Below are 27,405 nucleotides of genomic sequence, written 5' to 3'. Positions count from 1 at the left end.
AGGCTTTCAGCCCAGGTGCTTCCTCTTGTCTGCTTACTGTTATGGGCACTGGGAGGGAACACTCTATTGTTCCTTCATGGGAACTAATTTTTACTGTAGGCATATTGGAGTTGTTACACCATTAAAGTAGCGACATACTGTGAACCTGTAGAGGGCAGCTGGCTTCTGCCTGCCCCTCTGCGCTTGAGGGCAATCGTCAGTGACGTCATGGCAGAACCACTGATGGGAGCTGGGGGTGGAGGGAAAGTAAGAAACTGATAGGCTCCCACCCCAAACCAGTAAATCACAGTATTTGGAACTGTGGTACTTCTTCCAAGCCTTCCAGAGGATCCCAGCACACTGCTAATGCACTGTATGTGGTAACCATCAGGCTGAATCACACTGGGGCTCGTCATCTCTGGTCTGGAATCTGAACTGTGAACCTCGGAGGGTTGTCAGTGCTCTGAGGTCTCGAGTTAAACACCATGGTTTTAAGTTCTAACTCTGTGACCTTGAGCAAGTTCCCTCACTTCTCGAAGCCAGTTGGCTTATCTGTAAAATAATGCCCCACCTCAAACGTCAAGACAAGGACCACAGTTCCCTCAAGACTTTAGCTCATTCTTTCAATCTTCAACCATATACATAACATGCCAAGCATACCGAAGAAAATTGAGAACTGAGGCCAAGTATCTAGCAGTTATCTTTCCCATTATGTGAATATTGGTACAGACCTAGAGTTTAAATATGCATATGTCTACACGTTTGAGAGAATGTTCCGATTTCTTCCATCCACAGGAAGCATGGCCACGCCAAGCGGTCAGCGCGAAAGAATAATAAAAAAAACTCAAAAGTGGGGCAAGGCTGAGGACAGATATCAGGAAAGATGCTCAGTACTGAGTTAGAGGAGACAAAGACAGCCAGGAAGAAAACAATGCCAAACAGGGGGTCCGCAGCCAGGTACCAAGACTGAACGGGCAGATAAACTGCGATCCATACTGAGAACCTTCCATAACTGCCAAACAGGCAGAGCAGAGGCAATTAGAAAAGCCAGGCAACACTACACATTTTGTAATCTACTGCATGAAGTTCTAATTTTGAGGGCGTAATACAGTTCTTAATGAAGCCATATTTTGAGTCTAACAGCTGACGACACAAGCATCTGACCTAATTTTAAAGGCATTCATAAGCTAAATCTAGAGAATTCAGCTTAAACTTCACCTCAGGAGGTTAACTTTAGTTTAACACAAAGAAAAAAATGTTAAGGCTAGTCAGACTCTTTTCTCTTTTTCCCAGTAAGTAAATCAAAAGATTTAAGCACATGACATATAGAAATAGCTTCAGTGTGGTCAATGTGAAAAACAGGCTCGTTCGTGTACCGTGTTTCTAGATTAGCAGACTCAATATTGTTAACATGTCTGTTATCCTCAAATTGGTCCACTGATTCAGTGAGATCCAAACCCAAGCAGACCCCTCTGTTTTCCTGGTAGAAACTGGCCACCTCATTCTAAAATTAACAAGGGGATACAGAATACCTAGAATAGCCAAGATAATCTTGGGGGGGTTGGGAAATACAAAGGTAGGGAACTTGCCCTGAATCTAAAGTCTGTGGGTCTCTAACAGAAATTTTGCCATACTAACACCTCATTTTGCACATAAGCCTATCTTTTCAAAAATAAAGGCAACTTACTGCTACTGCTAAGCTAAGTCACTTCAGTCGTGTCCGACTCTGTGCGACCCCATAGACAGCAGCCCACCAGGCTCCCCCGTCTCTGGGATTCTCCAGGCAAGAACACGAGTGGGTTGCCATTTCCTTCTCCAATGCATGAAAGTGAAAAGTCAAAGGGAAGTCACTCAGTTGTATCCGACTCTTAGCGACCCCATGGACTGCAGCCCACCAGGCTCCTTCGTTCATAGGATTTTCCAGGCAAGAGTACTGGAGTGGGTGCCATTGCCTTCTCTGGCAATTTACTAATGACTTACAACTCGAGCTCATAACATACTAAAACAGTAAAACTCTATTGATACCAAAACACTATACTCACAGCATTCCTCAAAGTGTGATCTGGGGACCATCTGCAACAGAATCACCCTTAAAGAGCTTCTTTAAAATACTGACAGATTTTCCGCAGACCTAATGAATCAGACTTTTAGAAGTGAGCTCCAGGAATTTCTATTTCTAACAAGCTTACCAGGCTGATACTAATGTACTCTAATATTTGAAAGTGGAAAAAAAAAAAAGTGAAAGTTAGTCGCACAGTCATGTCCAACTCTTTGCGATCCCATGGACTGTAGCCTGCTCTGCTTCTCTGTCCATGGAATTCTCCAGGCAAGAAAACTGGAGTGGGTTGCCATCTCCTTTTCCAGGGGATCTTTCCGACCCAGTGATTATACCCAGGCCTCCTGCATTGCAGGCATGTTCTTTACCAACCTAGAATTTATTAGATTATTTCCTAAAAGACAGGGGCCTCTTCCTACGTTAACTTGAGCAGAGATGCTATCTTCACATGATTTTGAAATCAATAAAGAAGCAAGATTTACCTTCTCTGGTGGGTGGTTGGTTATGAGGGTTGTAGCCCTCTCAGTAAACACATTTGTTGAATACATATTTTTATATCCTGTTGCAACTTCTTCACCATCTCGAAAGTCAAGAGCACATCGTGTGACATTCAGAGCATCAATTACAGTACAGCGCTCATGGGAGTAGTAATCTTCACTACCTAGAAGATATCCTACAATGGAAATGGGAGATGGAAGTAGTCAGCATAGCATAAAACTTGTTAAACAAATGGAAGCTTCAGCATTTAATTGCCTAATGCAATTGATTACCCATGACAAGGCTAATCAAATGCCAAGGCTAATCAGAGCACCATTTTTAACATCTCTATATTTGCCAGCATAAGGCATTAAAATGTTATTGTAAAAAAAGTAAAATCCATCCTTCAATCTTTAGAACGTAAGCTCTATTGTGTAACCTTCAAAGTGAGTGATTTCAAGTAAATATGGTTTTAAAAATCAGAGGTTAAATTCAGCAAAGGTGATGACATCTTAATCATTTAAAGCTATCTAACGGCTAAAATAGCATGTGGTTAACGTGATTTGTTACAAGTTTTTACTCTGAGGTGATCACGTAAACGAATGCAGGATTCAGATAATATTGATGTTGACCTTGGCCTACTGGCTTCAAGGTTATGTATAGAAGGAGCTCTTGGAGGAACCATCTTTAGTCAGATGCTGACACCCACTGGTGAGAGACACAAACTTTCCTAAACGGAGGATCTCTAAACAGAACAGAACCAAACGAGCAAACTAATGTACAGCACTGAAATTAGATTTTTCTACCTACAGTGATCTCAATTTTGTTCCAAATTTAAATGACATCTATCCCACAATTTAGACTGACACGCAGAAGAAAATGGGTTTTCTCAACTTTACTTGTTTCTGCAAATGTTCCATATTTTCCAAAAATATTAAAATAAGTTGCACTGCATGTTGTGGGGTTCTATTTCCATGAAACATTCAGAATAGGCAAGTCTACAAGAGACAGAAGGTAGGTTAGTGGTTGCCTGGGGCTCTCAGGGTTGGGGGAAATGCGCATGACTGACGACTGGTATGGGTTTTCTTTGGGGGGGTGACGGAAATATTCCTCATTTGGATTGTCATGACAGTGGCACCCCGTGAATTTATTAAGAATCAATGAATTGTACACTTCTATTGAGTGAACCTATGGTGTGTGAATTACACCTCAATAAAGCTATTCAAAAGAAATAACTGTGCTGGACTCTGAGCTATTTCCTGACAAACACTGCTTATTAATATTAAAATAAAGATGAGAGGCTTAACTGGAAGTCCAGTGATTAAGACTTTGCCTTCCGATGCAGGGGGGTGCAGGTTCGATCCCTGGCTGGAGAGCTAAGATCCTACATGTCTCAGGTCCAAAAAATCAAACCATAAAACAGAAGCAATATCATGACAAACTCAATAAAGACTTTAAAATGGCCCCCATTTTTTAAAAAAAGCTTTAAAGATGGTATAATTGGTCTAACCCTTTCCTCAGCTCTGAATATTTCCCATAATCACAACTGAAAGCCTTCCACACCTTACATAGCAAATGAATTAATTAAAAAAATTAATTTCTTCCTTTTCCATGGTTCAGTAAATTCAAAGTCCTGAATATAATAAATATCTTGGTCTCAAGATAACTCTTTAAATGGTAATCTTTTATCCTACATGTATAACAGAAAGGGAAAGCCAGTATATTTGTCAATTAATATGCAATACAACAGTCAAACCTATGGTTTTTCCAGTAGTCATGTATGGATGTGAGACTAGGAACAAAAAGAAAGCTGAGTGCTGAAGAAATGATGTTTTTGAACTGTGGTGTTAGAAAAGACTCTTGAGAGTCCCTTGGACTGCAAGGAGACCCAACCAATCCATCCTAAAGGAAATCAGTCCTGAATATTCATTGGAAGCACTGATGCAGAAGCTGAAGCTCCACTACTTTGGCCACCTGATTCGAAGAACTGACTCATTGGAAAAGACCCTGATGCTGGGAAAGATTGAAGGTAGGAGGAGAAGGGGAGGACAGAGGATGAGATGGTTGGATGGCATCACTGACTCAATGGACATGAGTTTGAGCAAGCTCCGGGAGTTGGTGATGGACAGGGAGGCCTGGCATGCTGCACTCCACGGGGTCACAAAGAGTCAGACACAACTGAGCAACTGCATTGATGTAACAGAAAAATAAATATATCTATGAAAATAATTTCAGCCCTTATATGGGTAATTAGAGGGGTCAGGACACTGGTGTTCTATATTAATAACTATTGGTTATTGGTAACACCTTGAGGAATCACTTCGGGTTCTTTATTTGTAAGTATAAACTGTTTTCTATCATTTGGGAAGATACATGCAAAGGATATATTTGATTAAAAGATGTATGAATTGTAAATATTAACAAGTTAGTACAGATGAAAGGATTCTAGATATTGAACTCTTTATTCACATAACAGATCTGTTCAGACTGGACTAAACTGATCCTATGCAACCATGTGGACAGTCGCATGGAGCTGCTCTCATCTTAGGATGAGATCCCAAATCCACAAATTTGACCTTTGGGGCTGAGCCTAAAGAAGATGGCAGCTGATGCTTTTTTGGGAAAAATGAAAAACTACTTTTTGAACAATTAAAATCTCTGACTGCTGTATTTAACAGCCTCATTAAGATATAATTCACACACCATACAAATCTCCCAGATAAAGTGTACAATTCATTGGTTCTTAGTGTACTCACAGAGACGGGCAGCCAGGCCCAGCATCCTCTGACTGGTTTTTACTAGGACATCTAAGTCTTCCTAGTGATAATAGCTCATGGTCATCACGCCCTCCTTGTCTGCAAGCCTCCCTTCCATAGAAATGTGAGGTGTCACTCTGTTTGCCTAAATCCAGTTAGGCTTCTTTCTCATAAATGGTTTTTTAGTAAAAACAATTTAATATCTATAATTCTTCCAGTCACCAGAGTGTAGGTATCAATCCATCATTTTGCAAAGGCCTGAGTGAAAATTGTCAAAGGATGTAGAGGCTGTTTTTTCCTTGAGGATATCCAAGATGACAAAGAGGTCTTACATCCAAGTCCCATTTTTTAATGGCTCTTTAAGGATACTGAGGATATATCCAGGCTCACTAAGAAAGAATGCATGAGGAACTTCCCTGGTGATCTAACAGTTGAGACTCTGCTCTCCCAATGCAGGGAGACCCAGGTTCGATCCCTAGCTGGGGAACTAAGACCCCACATGCCACAACTAAGACCAGGAAGAGCCAAATAAACAAATACATATTTAAGAGAAAGGAAGGAAGAAGGCATGGTGATTAGCAATGTCTGCCCGAGAACTGAGATGGGAACAGGACACACAGTCTCATGCCTGGATCCTTGCATCTCAAACTTAACCCCGGTTCCAACAAGGCACTACAGAGCCGTGAGCTCTGATTGCATTGATGCGGCCTTCGATCATCCTTTTAACCAAAATGGACTCGGGTGCTCTGGCTCTAGCTCGAGTAAAAGACAATGCTTCAAGAAACATCTCTAAGACAACCACTATTTTGTTACAAAAATGATGTTTCTGAGGATGCTGTCCACCTTACTTTCTCCCAAAGGAGAAATTTCTCTCAGGTCTAAGAGCCAGAAAATGCTTTACTCTTCCTGAACATCTGGTTTCCATTTAACTTATAAATAATATGACTCTTATGGACTGCTTTTTTTTCCCCCTTTGGACATAAGAAGTCTCAAATCTCAGAGTTCAGTGTGAAGTCCACCTACAGCCATGCAGCTGTTCTGTTTTGTTTTGTTTTTAAATAATTCAGTGCCAGGCAACTATTCCATCTTCTTCTATTCACCCTGATTTTTTATTCTATTTATTTCTTAAAAACTTACATTCAGTGTGTGTTCTCTTTTGGATACAGCAGGTTGTAAATAAATGAAGAGACAAGTGGGAAGTTGGTAGCAAGCTAAACGGCTAGACAGATAAAACAGAATATTCTAGCTAGACAGAAAGAAAAATATGAAAAGAACTTGATAGAAAGATATATAGCCCCTGGCAAGATAAACAGATAAACAGGTTGTTGCAGTATGGTTTGTAATGGGTTTAAAGAGAGCATATTTTAAAATAAACTATAGGCTTTACATTTATTTTTACAGGGCTATCACACCCATAAAATATTTATTACTTCTTATCTCTTCTGTTAACATTTGTTATTTACCCTCCCATTTTATTTATTTGCTCTATCTTCCCCAATGTGATTTCAAAAACAGATCTCACAGAATGGAGAAAGGATACCAATGGAAAAGAATCTTTTTATCTCCAGGAAAAACAAAACTAAACAAAACCTTTGAACACAGTTCATAAGGAGAAAAGAATATTCTGAACTTTTGTGAAGGAAATATTCTTGCATTGAGTTTTGCCTGAAACTTTTTTTCAAAAACTCGGTCTCATCCCCTTTCAGTCACAGAGTTCTCTGACAGCACATGCCTCTGACACGGAGACCGCGGACTCGTCAAAGGACCCCGTGTGCTGAACAGAGCCCTGGGAAGGCGGCTGCTGTCCCAGCGCGCCCTGAGCGCACCGCCACGTCTGGGGCCCCGCAGCGCTACCGACTGATGCATCCTGCCATCAAGTTTCTCCTTATGTCACGTGTTTTATGAGCGAGCTGCATTTCCATTACCAAAGTAGGTATCGAATCCTCGGCGTGTTGGAAGACATTCTTTCCGGTACATTCCCAGGTGCCACTTTCCGACCATGTGGGTAGCGTAGCCTGCTTCTTTTAGAAGCTGGGGCAGGAGTTTTTCATCCAAAGGAATGCAGCTGGGCTGACAGGGCCAGATTATTTGATGCTGTAAACCTGTGTGGATCTTAAAAGAGATAAACATAAAATTATGGATTAATGATGTTGAAACATTCTACACAAGCAGATAAAGTGGTTGCCTAATTTATTGGACATATCTGTGGACCTGAATGTTTAATTCTGTTTCTGTACCAGTTTAAGGCATTTCTAAAAGGCATTTTTATCACTCATTCAAATAAGGTAATAGACATAAATAAGATTTTGAAAGAAATGAATAAAAGCACTCTAACAAATGTTAGATAGTTTCTACAAATATTTATCCAGGAATTATGTTAGAAACCATTAACTTAAGTTTTCACTTCCTACTTCAAAAGGGTAGCTATAATGTGAAGTGTGGATCTATCAAGGAAAAAGTGTTCTAATTCCTATGCATGTGAAAAGCTGGTGTTTGATTAGAAGAAGCTTCTATAACTTTTCAAGTCTTGAGTTTTTTAAAAGGTATAATGAAGGTGAGGATTTGCATTTCTTATTCTACCTTATAGAAACCATAATTTCAAAAGACACTGACCAATTTTTCTTTAAAAAAGAAAATGGCCACCCACCCAACAGGTTAGGGGTGGTTCATACAAGTCTGCCTACGGGGCAAGCACCACACATCCAACTTTAAGAAATGATCATGTGTTGAGTCTTGGAGTAATATTAAAATAGAATGTCTACAATTATATGAAAAGTTCCATTAAAATAACCCTCCCTTTGCCAACTATATGTCTATGTGAAGCTAGACGTTCTTCAACAACTTACCAAAACTATATAGTTAATCTTTCACCAACTGGGGAGACGGGGCATTAACCTCCATGCAGTTGAAAATCTGAGTATAACTTTACAGTCGGTTGCATCCAGGGATTTAACCAACCAAAGGTCATGCAGCATCATAGTACATATTTAGTAAACAAAATCCACATATAAGTGGACCCTTACAGTTTGAACTCATGCTGTTCAAGGGTCAGCTTTATTGCACTGGTTGAACACAGAAGCAGATATAATGTCATAAACTAGCTAGTTTCTATTCATAGAAAACATACAAAAATATAAAACAGCGATCACTCTTCTTGTATAATTCTTTTGTTTTGGAAAACACAAAATAGCCTATTTTCCCTAAGCTATTTATGTTGATATGTAATAGAATTATTATTGTCATTTTTCAATGAATTAAAAAATATTTAAAATTTTAATTTTAATTTTTAATATGATAAAGTTTGAAAGGGATAACCACATAAACATAAGCTCCATGGAGTCTTCAATTCTTAAGCAGGTACATGCTTTGTTTTAACTTCATGGCAATAAACGGAAAGTGAAGAGGAGCTAAAAAGCCTCTTGATGAAAGTGAAAGAGGAGAGTGAAAAAGTTGGCTGAAAGCTCAACATTCAGAAAACGAAGATCATGGCATCTGGTCCCATCACTTCATGGGAAATAGATGGGGAAACTGTAGAAACAGTGTCAGACTTTATTTTTTGGGGCTCCAAAATCACTGCAGATGGTGACTGCAGCCATTAAATTAAAAGACACTTACTCCTTGGAAGAAAAGCTATGACCAACCTAGATAGTATATTCAAAAGCAGAGACATTCCTTTGCCAACTAAGGTCCATCTAGTCAAGGCTATAGTTTTTCCTGTGGTCATGTATGGATATGAGAGTTGGACTGTGAAGAAGGCTGAGCACCGAAGAATTGATGCGTTTGAACTGTGGTGTTGGAGACTCTTGAGGGTCCCTTGGACTGCAAGCAGATCCAACCAGTCCATTCTGAAGGAGATCAGCCCTGGGATTTCTTTGGAAGGAATGATGCTAAAGCTGAACCTCCAGTACTTTGGCCACCTCATGCGAAGAGTTGACTCATTGGAAAAGACTCTGATGCTGGGAGAGATTGGGGGCTGGAGGAGAAGGGGACGACCCAGGATGAGATGGCTGGATGGCATCACGGTCTCGATGGACGTGAGTCTGGGTGAACTCCAGGAGATGGTGATGGACAGGGAGGACTGGCGTGCTGCGATTCATGGGGTCACGAAGAGTTGGACACGACTGAGCGACTGAACTGAACTGAACTGAACTGAACTGAAACAGATATGAAGTAAACACAAAAACAAAACAAAAACCTTCAAACAATTTTTTTACTGTATTACAAACTACTTACTATTAAATAGCTTTCTCATAAACTTTGACATTGTCTTGAATTTCATTTTTTTGTGTGCCTGTCCAGAGCCAGTCCTTTTGGAAATATATTTGCTATTGCTTGATTTCATGATATCTTTCCATGCCCTCCTAAAAGGACCATGTGGAATATTATAAATGTTAAAGTGAGTTTATTTTGAAGGTGATAATATGTTTGTTAACTTGATGGTGTGATAATGGCTTCACAGGCATATACATATCAAAATTTATCAAACTGTATAGTTGAATTATATGCAGTTTATTGCTTCCCTGGTAGCTCAGATGGTAAAGAATCTGCATCAGTGCAGAAAAGCCAGGTTTGATCCTTGGGTTGGGAAGATCCCTTGAAGAAGGGAATGGCTACCCACTCCAGTATTCTTGCCTGGAGAATTCCATGGACAGAGGAGCATGAAGGGCTACTTTTTTCCATGGAGTCCCAAAGAGTTGGATACGACTGAGCGACTAACATCTAGTGCATGTCCATTATATCTCAATAAAGCTATTTAAACATAAAAGCGAGTTTAAATTTTCTATTCAGATTTTGTGCCATCCCTAGGAATAATTGGACCTCTACGCTAGGATATGTTCCAGATGCTCTTCATTTGCCCTCCAAATCCCCAATTTGCCTTTTGTCCTGTTTTCAGCCTGGGAAATCGAGCTACTGGGACCAAATCAAAAACCTTCTGCACCTCCTGGTTCTGACTGGGTTCAGTCAATGGGGAGCCCAGACAGGGATTGGAGGGAGGGAAGAGATGAATGGCCCTGAGTGGCCAGGTTATCTGCATTCTGCAGGCCATTCTGAAAGCGGCCTTCTCGACAGGATTCTCTGTTTCCAGGTTCTGGTCTCTCCTCTTCCTTTCCTTCCCTTCTGGTCTAGGAGCAGTAACAGCTCCAATGAGTCATACACTATCTCTTTGTTTCCCCAACACATTCGCACCTTTTAAAAATAGCTCCTGGGACCTCCCTGGTGGTCCAGTGGTTAAGACTCCAAGTTCCCATGTCAGGGGGCCCAGGTTCAATACCTGGTCAGGGAGCTGGATTGCGCATGCTGCAACTAAAAACTAAAAAAGCAAAATAAAATAAAAATAGTCCCTTTGTGAATAAACTCTCCTTAAATGATCCTAATCGGAATATGCCATCTCTTTCCAACCAGGATCCTGAATCATAAGGATGTGACTATATCCAGGCTGGGAAAGGGAGACATCACTCTCTAAACATACACAAGCACGCGCACACACACACACACACACACACACACACACACACACACCCCTCAAATAATAGGATTCTGTCCATGGTTAACACTAGAAGTTTACTCAATAGAAAATTAATCCTGGCTTCAAAAACTTTATAATCTATACTAACTGGCAACAGCAGAGAATATGGAAAGATAACATTTTACGGAGTTCAAAAGACCCAGTGGAGATAAACATTATGTGCAAATTTCTTTAAATGGAAAGTTCATCCATCACTTGATCTCCGGTCGCTGTAAAGCACTGCCAGGGGATGCTGTGTGATTTGCTCTTCCAAGGCCATGGGCACCACGCCAGGTGGTCAGCTGAAGCCTCCTCTATTATCTAAAATCCTACGGAGCAGGGAACGTTCTTTTCGGTTCCTGAGAATTTATTCGACAGAGCATTTTTATGGCATGACTCGGGGAGCGGAAGCCAAAGTCTGGATCACAGCCAAAAACATATTTTTGGTTTGTTCACACACTGTTTGAAGTGGGGAAGCTGTAGTGTGTAGAGAAGTTGTAAACAGGCAAATACAGAACTGCGCTTGGGTTTAGCACCGAACTATAGAGCCACCCCATGCTTCACGGGGCAGGATGGTAATAAAGCACCAAGAAGAAGCAAAAGAAAAAATAAGCATCGCCTTGGCAACACCACAGCATCTAAAACAACTCCATTCTAACATCTGCCTTCAGTGTTTGGAGAGTAGGCACTGAATGGAGAGGGTCCTACAGATCGTATAGGAGAGTCCAAAGAGGTTACTTTCTCTCTGTAGCTGTCTCTTCTTCATTAAACAAAGCCTCAGAAAACAGCTTCTCCTAAGATTTTACTTGAATGGCAAGGATTCCCTCCACAAACGCAAAGAGTCTGCAGAGTTAGTCAAGGACCTGGCTTGTCTCTGGGTGCTTTCTAGGAGAAAACTGATGAGAAATCTTTGTTTACATATTTCGCTGCACATAAAAATGTATTTGACCCTGTAAGTTATTCTGTCCCATGTAGACCTTGGTACTATCAGGGTGGTCTCTTGAGAATTTAAAAAAACAAACACACACTCTCCTGGAAGGGGAGGAGAGAGGATGGCTCCCACATCAGAATCTCATAGGCAGTCTGTCGATTAAGGATCTACTGAAGCTCAGCGCACTGGATTTCAGTTACTCTTTTATAATACGCTCTCCCAAGGGCCAGGGAGACCCTGCTGCATACACGGCATGCATGTGTGCTCAGCTGTGTCCAAGTCTTTGCAGCCCCAAGCACTGCAGCCTGCCAGGCTTTCCCGTCCATGGTATTTTTCCAGGCAAGAATACTGGAGTGGGTTGCCATTTCTTACTCCATTCTCCATATGACGGAAGGATATTTGGTTTGTTTTACCGAATTGGCACTTTGACGACGCAGTTATGAATTTTCAAAGAGCCAAAAATCTCTTTGCAGGTGAACAAGGTAGAAGTCTAAAGTCAAAACTTGACATGAAAAGCAAAGTTTTCCTGCGTGTGTTATGTGCTGGCAACGTACTTGCATTCATGTGTACTGGCAATGGATGCTACTTCTCTGAACTTCAGTAGGGTCGAGATAACATCCTCGGGAACAGAGCAGGATTCTGCCTGTCAGTCTGACCGGAACACGATGAACTCATTGAAGCCCTGTATTTGAGCAACACCTCCTGCTGCAATACTTGAAAATTCCGAAAAAATGGGCAGCTCTGCTCTTCCACGTTATACACCAGGGAGCCTAAAGGAGAGCTTCATGACCAGAACACAATCACAGAACATGCTGGGGGCCAGCCAGGAGTTCAGAAGTGCCAGCCTGGGCCTGGGCCAGAGCACTACAGGTTTTAACCATGGCTGAGTACCACTCCTGCCACCTTAGGGTTTATCCCTGAACAAATGGAGAGTGGAGAATCTGCTCCCTCCCACTTAGCCCTCTAAAAAGCGGTCAGCTGCCCGCACTGCGGACGCCAAGAGCGACAGAACACACGTTATGTGTGGGGGCCTGGCTTTGCCATCTGGCCTAGTCCTTCAGAATTCGGCTGCAGAACTGGCTGGCGTCACTGACAGTTTTGAGGGTCTATTTATTTTGGTGTTGATTAGTGCAGAGTGTAAATCTCTGACTAAACCACAAAGGGATGTTGTTTTCAAAAGGAATAAACAAGGCAAACGCTGTTTCACTGCCTTCCTGTTTAAATTATAAATCCAGGCAAGAGCCCAGAATGAAAAGGAAGGACAATATGGAGCAAAAAGAATTTTTAGAAAAAAAGTGATATGAATAAGGAAACAGAGCTACCAGACAGTACCATCTCATGCTCAGAGTGATTCTTGGAATAACGAACCTCAAGTGTCAACCAACCTAAAAATCCTGTAAGTCAATGATTCATATTCCACTCAACTCTGAACTTTTTATTCCCCCTTTTCCCATTATTTGGGAAGTAAAAGAGGTAAAAATTAGATTAAAAAAAAATCTTCAACATTTGCAGACTAAGGACTCCAGTTGCCCCTTCCCTCTTGGGAAAATGCCTCTGGGCTCAGACTAGGCTTAGAAAGAACACGGCTTCAATAAAAACAAAAGACCCATCAGAGCAAGTCATCCCCCCTCCTCGCCCCCCTCCCCTTCCTTCAATGAAGCCCCGATATGTTTGCTGTAGAGGGCAGCCGTCTTGTTTGTCAGTATGAAGCGGATGCATCCTTTACTCCTCCCCTCAAATGAGCACAGGAATAAAGACCAGCAAGTGCTTTCTCTTCGGAGGCCCCAGTGGCCTCTGGACTACATGCTCCTCTTACGGCTCACTCCTTGGATACCTCGGCAATAAGTCATAAGTGAGTGAGGGTCGCTCAGTCGTGTCCGACTCTTTGCGACCCACTGGACTATGCAGTCCATGGAATTCTCTAGGCCAGGATACTGGAGTGGGCAGCCTTTCCCTTCTCCAGGGGATCTTCCCAACCCAGGGATCGAACCCATGTCTCCTTCATTGCAGGCAGATTCTTTACCAGCTGAGCCACCAGGGAAGGCCAAGAATACTGGAGTGGGTAGCCATTCCCTTCTCCAGGGGATCTTCCCAACCCATGGATCAAACCCAGGTCTCCTGCATTGCAGGCAGATTCTTTACCAGCTGAGCCACCAGGGAAGTAAGTCATATGAACACTCCTAATGTGTGACTGGGCTTCCCAGGTGGCGCTAGTGGTAAAGAACCTGCCTGCCCATGCAGGAGACGTAAGAATGATGGGTTCGATCCCTGGGTGGGGAAGATGCCCTGGAGGAGGGCCCAGCAACCCACTCCAGTGCTCTTGCCTGGAGAATCCCACGGACAGAGGGGCCTCGTGGGCTCTAGTCCGTAGGCGCGCAAAGAGTTGGACATGATGAAGCACAGGCAGGCAATGTGTGACCACCTGTCCCGAGACTCCGTCCCTTTCTTCCAACTCTTGACTCCTCTTTGCCCCACTTCTTAGAGTCAGGGAGAGGCGACCAGGGACAGGAGACGCCGAGGAGCATGCACTTGCAGGGCTGACCGAGATTGGGCAGACGGGACATGAGGAATGAGGCAGTGAGGAAAAGCCGCAGCGAGGTGAGAGCCTGCCTAGACGGAGCTGCTTCCTCTTTCCACACCGCGGTGAGCAACGCCCTCTTCTGCCTGCAGCTGTGGGGTCTTCCCTGCTCACATTCTTAAAGCAAACTAGAAGCAAAAGTCAAATATCACCCACCATGCTCCCATACAGCCTCCTTCCTAGATTTCCTGTCCAAGGTTCTGCTACAGGCGTGAGTGAAAAGGCGTGAAAGTGTCTTGTCCGCTTATCAACGTGACGAAGAGAAATGCGGCATGGGTCCCTTAAGAATGAAACCTTGGCATCATCTTTCATTGCTTTTATCCTCTGCCAAGGTTTATAGAGTGCTGGTGGAGCGGCCCCCTCAGTTCCCAAGGTAAGAATGTTCCCGGGTGAGGACCAAAGTTACTGTTCCCCACCCCCACCCCGAGAAGGAATTGCTTCTATAAAGGCTTACCCTTACCAGTTTTGTGACCCTTTCATCCTTTTAATTTCTTAAAAAGGAAGCCAGGGCACTAGAAATGACCTGTCAACCCTACGCAGTTAAGACAGTGAGCTCTTTCAGGAAACACACAAGTGTTAAAGCGCTTAGCAAAGTCATTCATTTAGTTGCTCAACATCGGGGGTGCTTCTCTGGGTCAGAGACAAGCAGGGCAACCTAGCGGCGAAGTCGCCTTGAGAACAGACAGCCACACTTAAAATGTGACCTGGGAGTGCAGAGATGTGATGAACATTTTGCAGCAAATAAAGTCAAGTTGTAAGAATAAGGAAATTCAGGATTTTCAAGTCTTTGGTTCTAACTAAAAGTGGTATACAAATTCTATTAGAAAAGTTGTTGAAGGATTTTTATTTATTTATTCTCCCACTTTTATAAACATCTTTAGTACATGTGTTTTTTAATTTTTTTGGTACCCCAGGTGAGACATGAACTCATAATCCCTGGCTTAGGATATGCGTGTTCTCTATTGAAATATATTCAACACATCACACTGTATAAATTTAAGATGTCTCATATTAATTTGATATCTTTATACATTAAGATGTGATCACCACTGTACTGATAATTAGCACTTCTATCATATTATATAATTGTCTTCTTTTACTGGTTGGAATCATTAACTTATAGTCTCCTAGCAAGTCTCATGCTTATAAGACAATATTATTGTCTATATCCACTGTGCTATGTATTAGATCTCTAAATCTTATTTACTACCTGTTGCAAGTTTGTACCCTCATACATCTGTCCTTAGAGAGATAATGTGGTACTGTCATAGGATAAACATAGGGATAAAAATATTCACAGATCATATGTCTGAAGAGGGTTTAGTCTCTAATCTACACCAGTGTTGGCAAGGATATGGGGAATTAGAACAGGATTTCCTATTCAAAATATAAATAAAATACAGATTTCTCAAAGATTTTTAAAATAGGGGATGAATGAGTCATAAGACTGTGGGAAGAAAACTAGCCAAAGTGCCCAGAGACCTGAACTCCAGTCCCTGGAGCAGTAGGAACTACTCAGCTCCTCTGTTGTCGACCGCCCCCACCCCTCCATCCACACTCTGCGCAACTTTCACCAACGTATGCAAGCTGCAAAAGTTTCAGATGTGAGGATTCTGAGCAAATTAAACTTCTCAACATAAAAGGTCAAATTCACATTCCTTTCTCAACAAGTTCCTAGCCTCACAGCAAGCAGCTCCTGCAACTTGTCAAGCAGACACTGCTGAGCAAGAGTAATCTCTCTTTCTACCAGTAGGTGGAGACAGTGGGTACAATATGTGCTTTTCTGAAGTTGGAAACTTGATCTAGTGAACACAAGAGTCTTAAAATCAAAGAAATCTAGAGCTAGAAAGAGCCTGAGCGCTCACTCCAACTCTCATAAATTATAGATGTGGAAAATCATGTCCTTTGAGGTCGGAGTCTGAAGGCTGACGCGGCAGAGACTGAAACCCACATCCCAAAATTCCACTAGTCCTCTTCAGTAAATACTCTTACAAGCTAAAAACCTAAAACTCAGCATTTCTTGGGAATACAAAGCTCAATCACTCAAAACTTGTTTATCACTTTGCACTTTTCTAATCAAGTTTGATGATTAAGGAAGGGGGAATCTCTGTCTGTGCTAAGTTCACAGATAAGACCACTAACCAGTTCTTTCAAGTATCTGATTTTGAAAGAGTCAACAAATTTCATCATTTTATTGTCTAAAATTATGCAAAACACATGACTCATTTTGAAATAAAACCTGTCTCACCATTTTCACTTTACATTTAACATAGGGAATTCCTAACTTGAAATGCAGTGGATTCGTTTTTCTCATCAAGATGTTTAGGATTGACCTAAATGTTAAAAAAAGAGAGAGAGAGAGAGATTATTTAGTAAATCTGAAGCAGCTCTTGCAATGATATTTTTAAATAAGTCTGAGTAGGCAAGATAGTGTAATGGTTATAGACCTATACTGCCTGGGTCAAACCCTGATTCACAGATCCACAGCTTACCAGCCCCATGGCCTTCAGCAAGTTTCTTAACCACCTGATCATTTTCCTTGTTATCAAATAGGGATGATAACAGTCGGACGTATTTCACTGGGTTGCTGTAAGACTTAAATGAATTAACACATGTGAAATGCTTAGAATGGTACCAGAATATAGCATCTGAGGCCAGTGAGGCTCCTTGGCTCGCCCAGAAATATTGACTCTTTTAAAAGAAGATGTTTATTAATCTATAGATTCAATGCAATCCCTGTCAAGCTACCAACAACATTTTTCACAGAACTAGAACAAATAATTTCACAATTTGTATGGAAATACAAAAAACCTCGAATAGCCAAAGCAATCTTGAGAAAGAAGAATGGAACTGGAGTAATCAACCTGTCTGACTTCTGACTATACTACAAAGTTACAGTCATCAAGACAGTATGGTACTGGCACAAAGACAGAAATATAGATCAGTGGAACAAAATAGAAAGCCCAGAGACAAATCCACACACCTATGGACACCTTATCTTTAATAAATAAGGAAAAAATATACAATGGAGAAAAGACAATCTCTTTAACAAGCGGTGCTGAGAAAACCAGTCAACCACCTGTAAAAGAATGAAACTAGAACACTTTCTAACATCATATACAAAAATAAACTCAAAATGGAGTAAAAATCTAAATTTAAGACCAGAAGCTATTAAACTCCTAGAGGAAAACATAGGCAAAATACTCTCTGACATAAATCACAGCAAGATCCTCTATAACCCAGAGTAATGGAAATAAAAGCAAAAATAAACAAATGGGACCTAATTAAACTTAAAACCTTTTGCACAATGAAAGAAACTATAAACAAGGTGAAAAGACAACCTTCAGAGTAGGAGAAAATAATAGCAAATGAAGCAACTGACAAAGAATTAATCTCAAAAATATAAAAACAGCTTATGCAGCTCAATACCAGTAAAATAAACAACCCAATCAAAAAATGGGCCAAGGAACCAAACAGACATTTCTCCAAAGAAGACATACAGATGGCTAACAAACACATGAAAAGATGCTCAACATCACTCATGATCAGAGAAATGCAAATCAAAACCACAATGAGGTTCTATCTCACACTGGTCAGAATGGCTGCTCTCCAAAAGTTTACAAGCAATAAATACTGGAGAGGATGTGGAGAAACGGGAACCCTCTTACACCCTTGGTGGGAATAAAAACTAGTACAGACACTATGGAGAACAGTGTGGAGATTCCTTAAAAAACTGAACACAGATCTGCCATACGACCCAGCAATCCCACTGCTAGACATACACTCTGAGGAAACCAGGATTGAAAGAGACACGTGTACCCCAATGTTCATCGCAGCACTGTTTACAATAGCCAAGACATGGAAGCAACCTAGATCTTCATTGGCAGACGAATGGATAAGAAAGCTGTGGTACATACACACAATGGAGTATTACTCAGCTATTAAAAAGAACACATTTGAATCAGTTCTAATGAGGTAGATGAAACAGGGTGAAGTAAGAAAGAAAAACACTGCATATTATGGAATTTAGAAAGATGGTAACGATGACCCTATATGTGAGACAGCAAAAGAGACATAGATATATATAAAGAACAGACTTTTGGACTCTGTGGGAGAAGGTGAGGGTGGGATGATTTGAGAGAACAGCATTGAAACATGTATATTACCATATGTGAAACAGATGACCAGTCCAAGTTCAATGCATGAAACAGGGCACGCAAAGCCAGTGCACTGGGACAACCCAAAGGGATGGGATGGGGAAGGAGGCGGGAGGGGGTTCAGGATGGAGCACACATGTACACCTGTGGCTGATTCATGTCAGTTCAGTTCAGTCGCTCAGTCGTGTCGGACTCTTTGAGACCTCATGAACCACAGCATGCCAGGCCTCCCTGTCCATCACCAACTCCCAGAGTTTACCCAAACTCAGGTCCATTGAGTTGGTGATGCCATCCAACCATCTCATCCTCTGTTGTCCCCTTCTCCTCTTGCCCTCAATCTTTCCCAGCATCAGGGTCTTTTCCAATGAGTCAGCTATTCGTCTCAGGAGGCCAAAGTATCAGAGTTTCAGCTTCAGCATCCGTCCTTCCAATGAATATTCAGGACTGATTTCCTTTAGGATGCACTGGTTGGATCTCCCTGCAGTCCAAGGGACTCTCAAGAGTCTTCTACAACACCACATTTCAAAAGCATCAATTCTTTGGCACTCAGCTTTCGTCACAGTCGAACTCTTACATCCATACATGACCACTGGAAAAACCATAGCCTTGACTAGATGGACCTTTGTTGGCAAAGTGATGTCTCTGCTTTTGAATATGCTATCTAGGTTGGTCATAACTTTCCTTCCAAGGAGGAAGCGTCTTTTAATTTCATGGCTGCAGTCACCATCTGCAGTGATTTTGGAGCCCCCCAAATAAAGTCAGCCACTGTTTCCCCATCTATTTGCCATGAAGTGATGAGACCAGATGCCATGATCTCAGTTTTCTGATCTTAGTTTAAGCCAACTTTTTCACTCTCCTTTTTCACTTTCATCAAGAAGCTTTTTAGTTCCTCTTCGCTTTCTGCCATAAGGGTGGTGTCATCTGCATATCTGAGGTAATTGGTATTTCTCCCAGCAATCTTGATTCCGGCTTATGCTTCTTCCAGCCCAGCGTTTCTCATGATCTACTCTGCATAGAAGTTAAATAAGCAGGGTGACAATATACAGCCTTGACATACTCCTTTTCCTATTTGGAACCAGTCTGTTGTTCCATGCCCAGTTCTAACTGTTACTTCCTGATCTGCATACAAGTTTCTCAAGAGGCAGGTCAGGTCTTCATCGCTTGAACAATTTCCACAGTTCATTGTGATCCACACAGTCAAAGGCTTTGGCATAGTCAATAAAGCAGAAGTAGATGTTTTTCTGGAACTCTCTTGCTTTTTCCATGATCCAGCGGATGTTGGCAATTTGATCTCTGGTTCCTCTGCGTTTTCTAAAACCAGCTTGAACATCTGGAAGTTCACGGTTCAAGTATTGCTGAAGCCTGGCTTGGAAAATTTTGAGCATTACTTTACTAGCGTGTGAGATGAGTGCAATTGTGTGGTAGTTTGAACATTCTTTGGCATTGCTTTTCTTCGGGATTGGAATGCAAACTGATCTTTTCCAGTCCTGTGGCCACTGCCTAGTTTTCCAAATTTGCTGGCATACTGAGTGCAGCACTTTCACAGCATCATCTTTTAGGATTTGAAATAGCTCAACTGGAATTCTATCACCTCCACTAGCTTTGTTTGTAGTGATGCTTCCTTAGCCCCACTTGACATCAGTGTCTGGTTCTAGGTGAGTGATCACACCATTGTGGTTATCTGGGTCATGAAGATCTTTTTTGTACAGTTCTTCTGTGTATTCTTGCCACCTCTTCTTAATATCTTCTCCTTCTGTTAGGTCCATACCATTTCTGTCCTTTATCGAGCCCATCTTTGCATGAAATGTTCCCTTGGCATCTCTAGTTTTCTTGAAGAGATCTCTAGTCTTTCCCTTTCTATTGTTTTCCTCTATTTCTTTGCATTGATCGCTGAGGAAGGCTTTCTTATCTCTCCTTGCTATTCTTCGGAACTCTGCATTCAGATGCTTATATCTTTCCTTTTCTCCTTTGCTTTTCACTTCTCTTCTATTCACAGCTTTTGCCGTTTTGCCATTTTGCATTTCTTTTCCATGGGGATGGTCTTGATCCATGTGTCCTGTACAATGTCACGAACCTCTGTCCATAGATCATCAGGCACTCTGTCCATTGGATCTAGTCCCTTAAATGTATTTCTCACTTCCACTGTATAATCATAAAGGATTTGATTTAGTCATACGTGAATGGTATAGTGGTTTTCCCCACTTTCTTCAATTTAAGTCTGAATTTGGCAATAAGGAGTTCATGATCTGAGCCACAGTCAGCTCCCAGGCTTGTTTTTGCTGACTGTATAGAGCTTCTCCATCTTTGGCTAAAACCACCATGATATTGTAAAGTAATTAGCCTCCAATTAAAATAAATAATTTTTAAAAAAGAAGATGCTTACTAACCCAAGCTAATTTCTAATTGAGTCTCTTGAAGTCAGAATAAAACAGGGGAGAAAAGTCAAGCAAAATGTTTGGGGAGGCTAGTTGCTGCAGTGAGTGGTCTCTAAACTCTTTTGGGGTAAGCAGCCTTTACCCTTCTTTCACTTCTTAACCTCCGGGTAGTCTAAACACTCAAATTTGTTTTCCCCCCAAAGATAAAATGTTGGTAACTGATCAGGGAGAATGCTCAGGGGCAAAAGCAGTCAGTTACATGAACAAATTTTTAAAGTGTGGTATTTGATTTCCTGTTCAAGACTGTTGGAAGGGAGGAAGTTGGAGAAATAAATGGCCCTCCCATTCTTCTGCAATTTGAGTTCAGTTTTCTTAGTTCAGATCAAATGTAGAACCATTTGGGCAGATTTTGTCTTTCCTTGGTTCCCCTCTTTACTCAGATGCACCTTACTCCTACAAAAGGTCCAGAGTGAGATCTGCATTAGAGCCAAGATTCCTGAGTCCACGTAGCAGCCAGTCAGAGCTGTGGAAAGTACTTAGGGCTGATGGTGAAGGGAACCATCCTTTACCTCCACTGCAAACCTTGAGTTGCATTTCAGTCTTATCTTTTCTGTTTCTAAAAGTCTCAGACCACTATGCAAACCTTTACTGCAAGTGAACCCTTCCCTTCCCTTGATCTCAGGAGGCTAGAGTTGATCTGAAAGGCTACATGAACACAGATTTGGAAGGGCAAGGTTCAAGCACATCCCTGTAACTCACAGTAAGGGGCTCTTGAATAAATAGTACATATGGAGGTATGCTTGTGTTCTCAAGCAGTACCTGTTTATTGTATTTTTCAGAGTCATAATCACAAAACATCAACCTTATTCAGGTTAAGAAAAAAATCCAATTTTAGAGGCCTGAGATGACTAGCGGATACAAGAAAGGCACACAACGCTTTTTACCACTTTCTATCTATGTGATTCTGCCAACTAAGGACTGGCACTTGCCATCTGTCTCTACAAGGGTTGGGTCACAAGCCACTACAGCTGCTGACCTTCAGTACCCCCTGAGGGGAGTTCAGGGTTGAGATTAGCAATAAGGCAGTCTGTGCTCTGGGAAAAATTGGCATTGCAGGCCTTCAGAGAGTTAGATATTTCCAGGAGAAGATTTTATCAGCCCAAGTCTTAAATCTCCTCATATCCAGAAAAGCACTAAAGTCATTAACTCATGACTAGCAGCAAGCCTCTGCAAAAACGTGTCCTTGACTGCACACACACCACCCCAGCCTTCACTAAAATCATATGTAACGCTGACCTTCCCCTACCTCTATGGAGAAGTGTCTCAGAGGTATTCGAAATGCTGTCTGGGGCTTCCCTAGTGGCTCAGACAGTAAAAAATCTGCCTGCAGGAGACCTGGGTTGATCCCTGGATGGGGGAAGTCATCAGCCCAAGAAATATCAGTCTGGTTTTCATTCCAGGGCCCTGGAACCCTTTGGTAGGGCAGTCCTAACCTGGGATCGCTGGGTTCGCAGGGAAACAAAACCCGCCCCACTGCAGACTCCTCCTCCCGGTTAACGCGCCCCCCGCCCGCCTCCCCGCCTCCCCGCCCCCCCAGCTTTCCTGGTTCCCCATCTCCCCCTGCTCCATTCCTGGGGGCCCCTCCCTTCTCTCTCCATCCTGCCAGTTTAAGGCCGCTAGGCAGAGTCCACTCGGGTCTTCTGCCTACTGACTCGCAATGCCCCGCAGCTGGCATTGCCCAGAAGCCCCTTCCAGGGACCTTCCGAAAACCGAAGGCAGAAACCCCCTGGGAGCGGAGGGGCGCGGAAGGACGCGGTGGGGGGGTGGGGCGCGGCCTGGAGCGGGGCATGCGCAGAGACCTCCGCGGGCTGCGGGCCTGGGAGGAGCGAGCGCGGCGCCGCGCGTGAGAGAAGCCGCCCCTTCGCGAGTCAGGCCCGGGACGCAGCCGGCCGTGCTGGCTCTCTCGGGGCCCAGGGCCCACTTCCGAGAGGCTCGCGGGCCGGGCGGGCGCCGGGGGCGCTGCGTACCTGGTAGCGGCCGGTGAGCAGCTGGCTCCGCGAGGGCGTGCACAGCGGCTGCGTGTAGTAGTTGTCCAGCAGCACCCCGCCAGCCGCCAGCGCGTCCAGGCGCGGCGTGCGGATGGCCGAGCCGTGGAAGCCCACGTCGTTCCAGCCCAGGTCGTCCGCCAGCACGAAGACGAGGTGGGGCGGCCGGCCGGCTCCGGCGCCCGAGCCCGGCGGCAGCGGCAGCAGCAGCAGCAGCCCCAGCGGAAGGACGGCGGGGAGGAGCGGCCCGGGGCCTCGCGGCGGGCTCTGGGCGCCGCGCGCGCCCATCCTGCGCCGCCCGCGGTGCCGGCGTTTGTGGCGGCGCCGCCGGCCCCAGGCACGGCTTATAGAAGCAGGAACTGGGCGGCCCGGGCCCGCCCCGCCCCGGCTCGGGACTTCACCCGCAGCTGGCCGCGGGCAGGGGAGACCCGCGCCCGCCGACTCCGACGCGGGCGGGTGGGGAGGAGTCAGCCTGGAAGAAGCCGGGCCGTGCTTGCTGCCGTGCTCCGTGGCAACTCCGTGGGTGCTGGAAAGCAGCCAAGACTTCTTATCTTTCCACGAAAGAACTGTGCCTCGTGGCACCCCTGAAAGAGAGCAGATCTGTTCTTGTTACTAATTCTTCACAGCTTACAAAGCATTTTTCACATCCCTCATTTCTTTACGTCTTGAAACAACCCTGGCTGCCAGGAATCGCAATTACTGCCTACCCCCCCCCCCGCGCCCATAAATAAACAATAAACAAGCTTGTAGTTGGCTGAGCCTAACTCAAACTCAGTTCTGACTCCAGATCTTGAGCTATGATATTTTAAAGGTCGTGACTTATTTCTAGCAGAATTATTTCTGACCAAAGAACCCGGTGTCGTGCAGATGGGAGAACGATGAAGAGACAAGAGGTCTGGATGTTTCCGATTCATTTAAGAATAGCGCAGGCCTGTGAAGCCACTTCCTCCCCACCAGCAAAAAAAAAAAAAAAAAAAAAAAGGTCAAATACACACTCCGACTGCACGGGGCCCTTTTACAGATGCAGTTGTACTTAGGCTACACTGGGCGTTGATTGAGGTGCTGTTTGGACGCTGAGCATCTCATTAACCTGTCTGGTTCATGCTCCCTTTAAGAGCTGTTCTTTGAGCTTTAATCGCTCAGTCGTGTCTGGCTCTGTGCGACCCCACGGACTGCAGCCCGCCAGCCTCCTCTTGTCAATGGGATTCTCCAGGCAAGAATACTGGAGTGGGTTGCCATGCCCTGCTCCAGGGGATCTTCCCAACCCAGGGATGGAATCCAGGTCTCCTGCATTGCAGGCAGATTCTTTACCGTCTGAGCCACCAGCTGGCTCCCCCACAATCAAGTAGTGAACCAAAGAAATAACATATCTAATTTGCCTTAAATAATCTGTGGATGGAAGGAAAGATTCCTTTAGCCACGTGCTCACTGAATGGGGAAGTTAGCCTTATGACCAGTATATTCCCATTGCCATCGAGACTCAGCCTACTCTGTGTCTGGAGACAGACAAGAACTGTTAACAGTTGTTTGCGAAGACATTTTGCACAGCATCCTTGCAAGTTATCTGCATCTGAGTCCATGGGGATCATTTTACAACCTCATAGGTTGTAGGTAACCTACAGGTTGTAGATAAACAGCCAGCTATAGGCGATGAAAACTAATTGCGTGTGTTAGTTGTTCCGTCCTGTCTGTTTCTTTGCCACCGCATAGCCTGCCAAGCTCCTTGGTCCATGGAATTCTCCAGGCAAGAATACTGAGAGTGGGTTGCCATTTCCTTCTCCAGAGAATCTTCCAGACCAGGGATTGAACCAGAGTCTCCTGCATTGCAGGGAGAGTCTTTACCATCTGAGCCACCAGGTTTATACACATGCAAATGAATTCTATTCAGTGGAGCAGCACCCTCACCGCCACCAGCCATCACCGAAGAAAGAGGTTTTGCCTCCACTGACACAGGTCATATTCCTAATCTGTTCCTTGGATTGTCCTTTGAACTGGTATTAACACTTCACCAGTTTTCTCATTAATGAGTTAAATAAGATCTTTAACATGTATTCATTTTTATATATGCATAAGGGTCATGATTTTATCTTTTTCAAAAAATAATTATACTTTAGCACATTTTAGACTATTTCCCTCTTACATACATAGAATTTTTTTTTTCTTTGCAGATGTAGATTAGTTTATGCTACATCCACTTTTCACCTCTGGTGGAATAAAAAAAATTGACAGGAAAAAATTTTAATTTAGCATTAAAGTAATTTTTTAAATCATTAAAATTTTTATTTCACTGATAAATTATTTTAGGTAAAATTCTTTGCCATGGATATTTTAATGCTTAAATAACAATGCAAATTTCTATTGATTTTCCTAGTTTCTATTCACAGGGCATAAAGTAATAATATCGATGACATTTTCTTTTTTCTACACGAAGTGATTGACTAAGAAGTATGAGAGTTGCAAAAAGTGCATTTTTCTTTATACCAAAGACAATAATTTTGAAGAGTTGCTTGAGTCTTGTTATGTAAAGTCTTGACAATTTCATTTAAACACCCTGTAAGAAACCTTAAAGGACTGAGAATTCTCCACAGTGGCCTTGCATGTCCCTCTCCCCATAATTGTTCCTGCCTACCCTACCTGATAGAAATCAAATTGCCTAAACAGTGGCCGCTGATCTGCAGAACAATTCTTGCTTTGACCAACTGCTCTAGAAACTACTAAACTTGCACTGAGCCTTCCCATGTCCTGATGGGAACAAGCTTATGTTAATATTGCTCTGGAAATGTGCACCTGAGTTAATGAAAAAGTTAATTTTCATCTGTATGTTGAACACCTGTGATGTACAGTACTGGCTAGTTTTTATAAATTTTCTTAGTTGGAGTTAGTCTGTTGTTTCCTAATGATTAGACTCAGGTTATGGGTTTGTGCAGAAATATTGCAGAAAATGATGTTGCATTCTTGATGCTTCTTACTAAGAAGCACATGCTGAGTTGCTTTATTAGTTGAGAACTTTGTTAAGGTGGCCATTTCTTCACTGTAAAGTTACTATTTTCCCCTTTGTAATTAGTAATTATTTGGGGGGCAATACTTTGAGAATATGTATATATTCTGTCATTCCTAAAACATTTGCTTATTAGTTTTAGCACCCCCGATGCTTCTTACTCCAATTAACATTAGGATGGTTGCCTATTGGTGATTTTCTAATTCCATCATTCTTTCTGTAATTACCAGTTGTCTTTCTACTATAAGGAAGAACTTAATGTTCTCCCCATTTATTTATTTATATCACTATGAACTCATAGATTCTTATTTTAGTCAGTATGCTATTAACACTTTAATTATTTCAGTGCTCAGATTTCTTCTGATTTGGCCAGTGGGTATCCCTTCAATCTGCCCCCAGTGTCCTTTCAGCATGTCCTCTTTAATCCTTGAAAGTGAAAGTGAACGTGAAGTCGCTCAGTCGTGTCCGACTCTTTGCGACCCCAGGGACTGTAGCCTACCAGGCTCCTCTGTCCACGGGATTTTCCAGGAAAGAGTACTGGAGTGGATTGCCATTTCCTTCTCCAAGGGATCTTCCCAACCCAGGGATTGAACCCAGGTCTCCTGCATTGTAGACAGACGCTTTACCGTCTGAGCCACCAGGGAAGTCCTAGTCAATCCTTGAGTACTCCCTTCCTTTTTGGTACAAGATATTCTAGATTTATCTCATATTCTTCCTTCCCCAACCTTGGAGTCATCCACTTCTCCAAGGAACCCTGATGCCTTTTAATGGAGGATGGCTTCTGGAAGGGCTTCCTTGATGGTTCAGCAAGTAAAGAATCGCCGGCAATGCAGTCATGGACAGGAGACATGGGAAATGTGGTTTTGATCCCTGGGTCAGGAAGATCCCCTGGCGAAGGCAAATGCCAACCCACTCCAGTATTCCTACCTGAAAAAAAAAAAAAAAAAATCCCAAGATCTGCGCTGTAGGTGTACTCATTGTTACTCACTGCTTGTAGGACCTCTCACTAAAGATAGAAGCCAGATATTTGTGTACACATATACACATACCTTAAGTATGAGTTCATAGTGAATACCTCCAATTCTATTTTCCCCTTTTCCATATGTATATGGGTTGTATTAATTTTCACTATCACCAGTCATTAAAAAAAATACTGTACTTTTCACTTTAGCCAATCTGATAAGAAAAATGGTACCTCAGTATAGTTTGTGTTTGTTTTTGTATTTCTCTTATAATGAGTAAGGTTAAAAATCTTTTCTTATGTTGAAGGGACATTATTACATTATTTTTTTGAACGGTCCACGTCAGTTTCAATTGGGTTTTTGGTCATTTCCCCATCATTTTAGAGAGTTCTTTATATATTAGATACATTACCTCTTTGCCATTTCCTTCTCCAGGGGATCTTCCCCACCCAGGGATCAAAGCCGAGTCTCCTGCACCACAGGCAGTCTCTTTACCATCTGAGCCACCAGGGAGCCCCCATTTATGTATTTACATACATGCATTATATAGATACATGTGTATAAATACAAAACCATGAGTTCAAG

General features: G+C 42.8%; 1 protein-coding gene across 1 annotated transcript in view; it reads right to left on the bottom strand.

The window, feature by feature from the left end:
- The window catches only part of ARSB (arylsulfatase B), a 168,023-nt gene extending 144,250 nt beyond the window's left edge, over positions 1 to 23,773 (bottom strand). The window contains exons 1-4 of the mRNA XM_018053677.1: positions 23,706 to 23,773; positions 22,843 to 23,444; positions 7,194 to 7,380; positions 2,518 to 2,708 (exon numbers count right to left, since the gene is read on the bottom strand). Of these exons, the coding sequence (XP_017909166.1) occupies positions 2,518 to 2,708; positions 7,194 to 7,380; positions 22,843 to 23,148 (684 nt within the window). The 5' untranslated portion in view covers positions 23,149 to 23,444; positions 23,706 to 23,773. The remainder of the gene's footprint in view (positions 1 to 2,517; positions 2,709 to 7,193; positions 7,381 to 22,842; positions 23,445 to 23,705) is intronic.

Source organism: Capra hircus, chromosome 10 (assembly GCF_001704415.2).
Source record: "Capra hircus breed San Clemente chromosome 10, ASM170441v1, whole genome shotgun sequence".
NCBI lineage: Eukaryota > Metazoa > Chordata > Mammalia > Artiodactyla > Bovidae > Capra > Capra hircus.
Note: the sequence above shows the minus strand (reverse complement) of the source record. Positions and strands in the feature narration are given on the sequence as shown.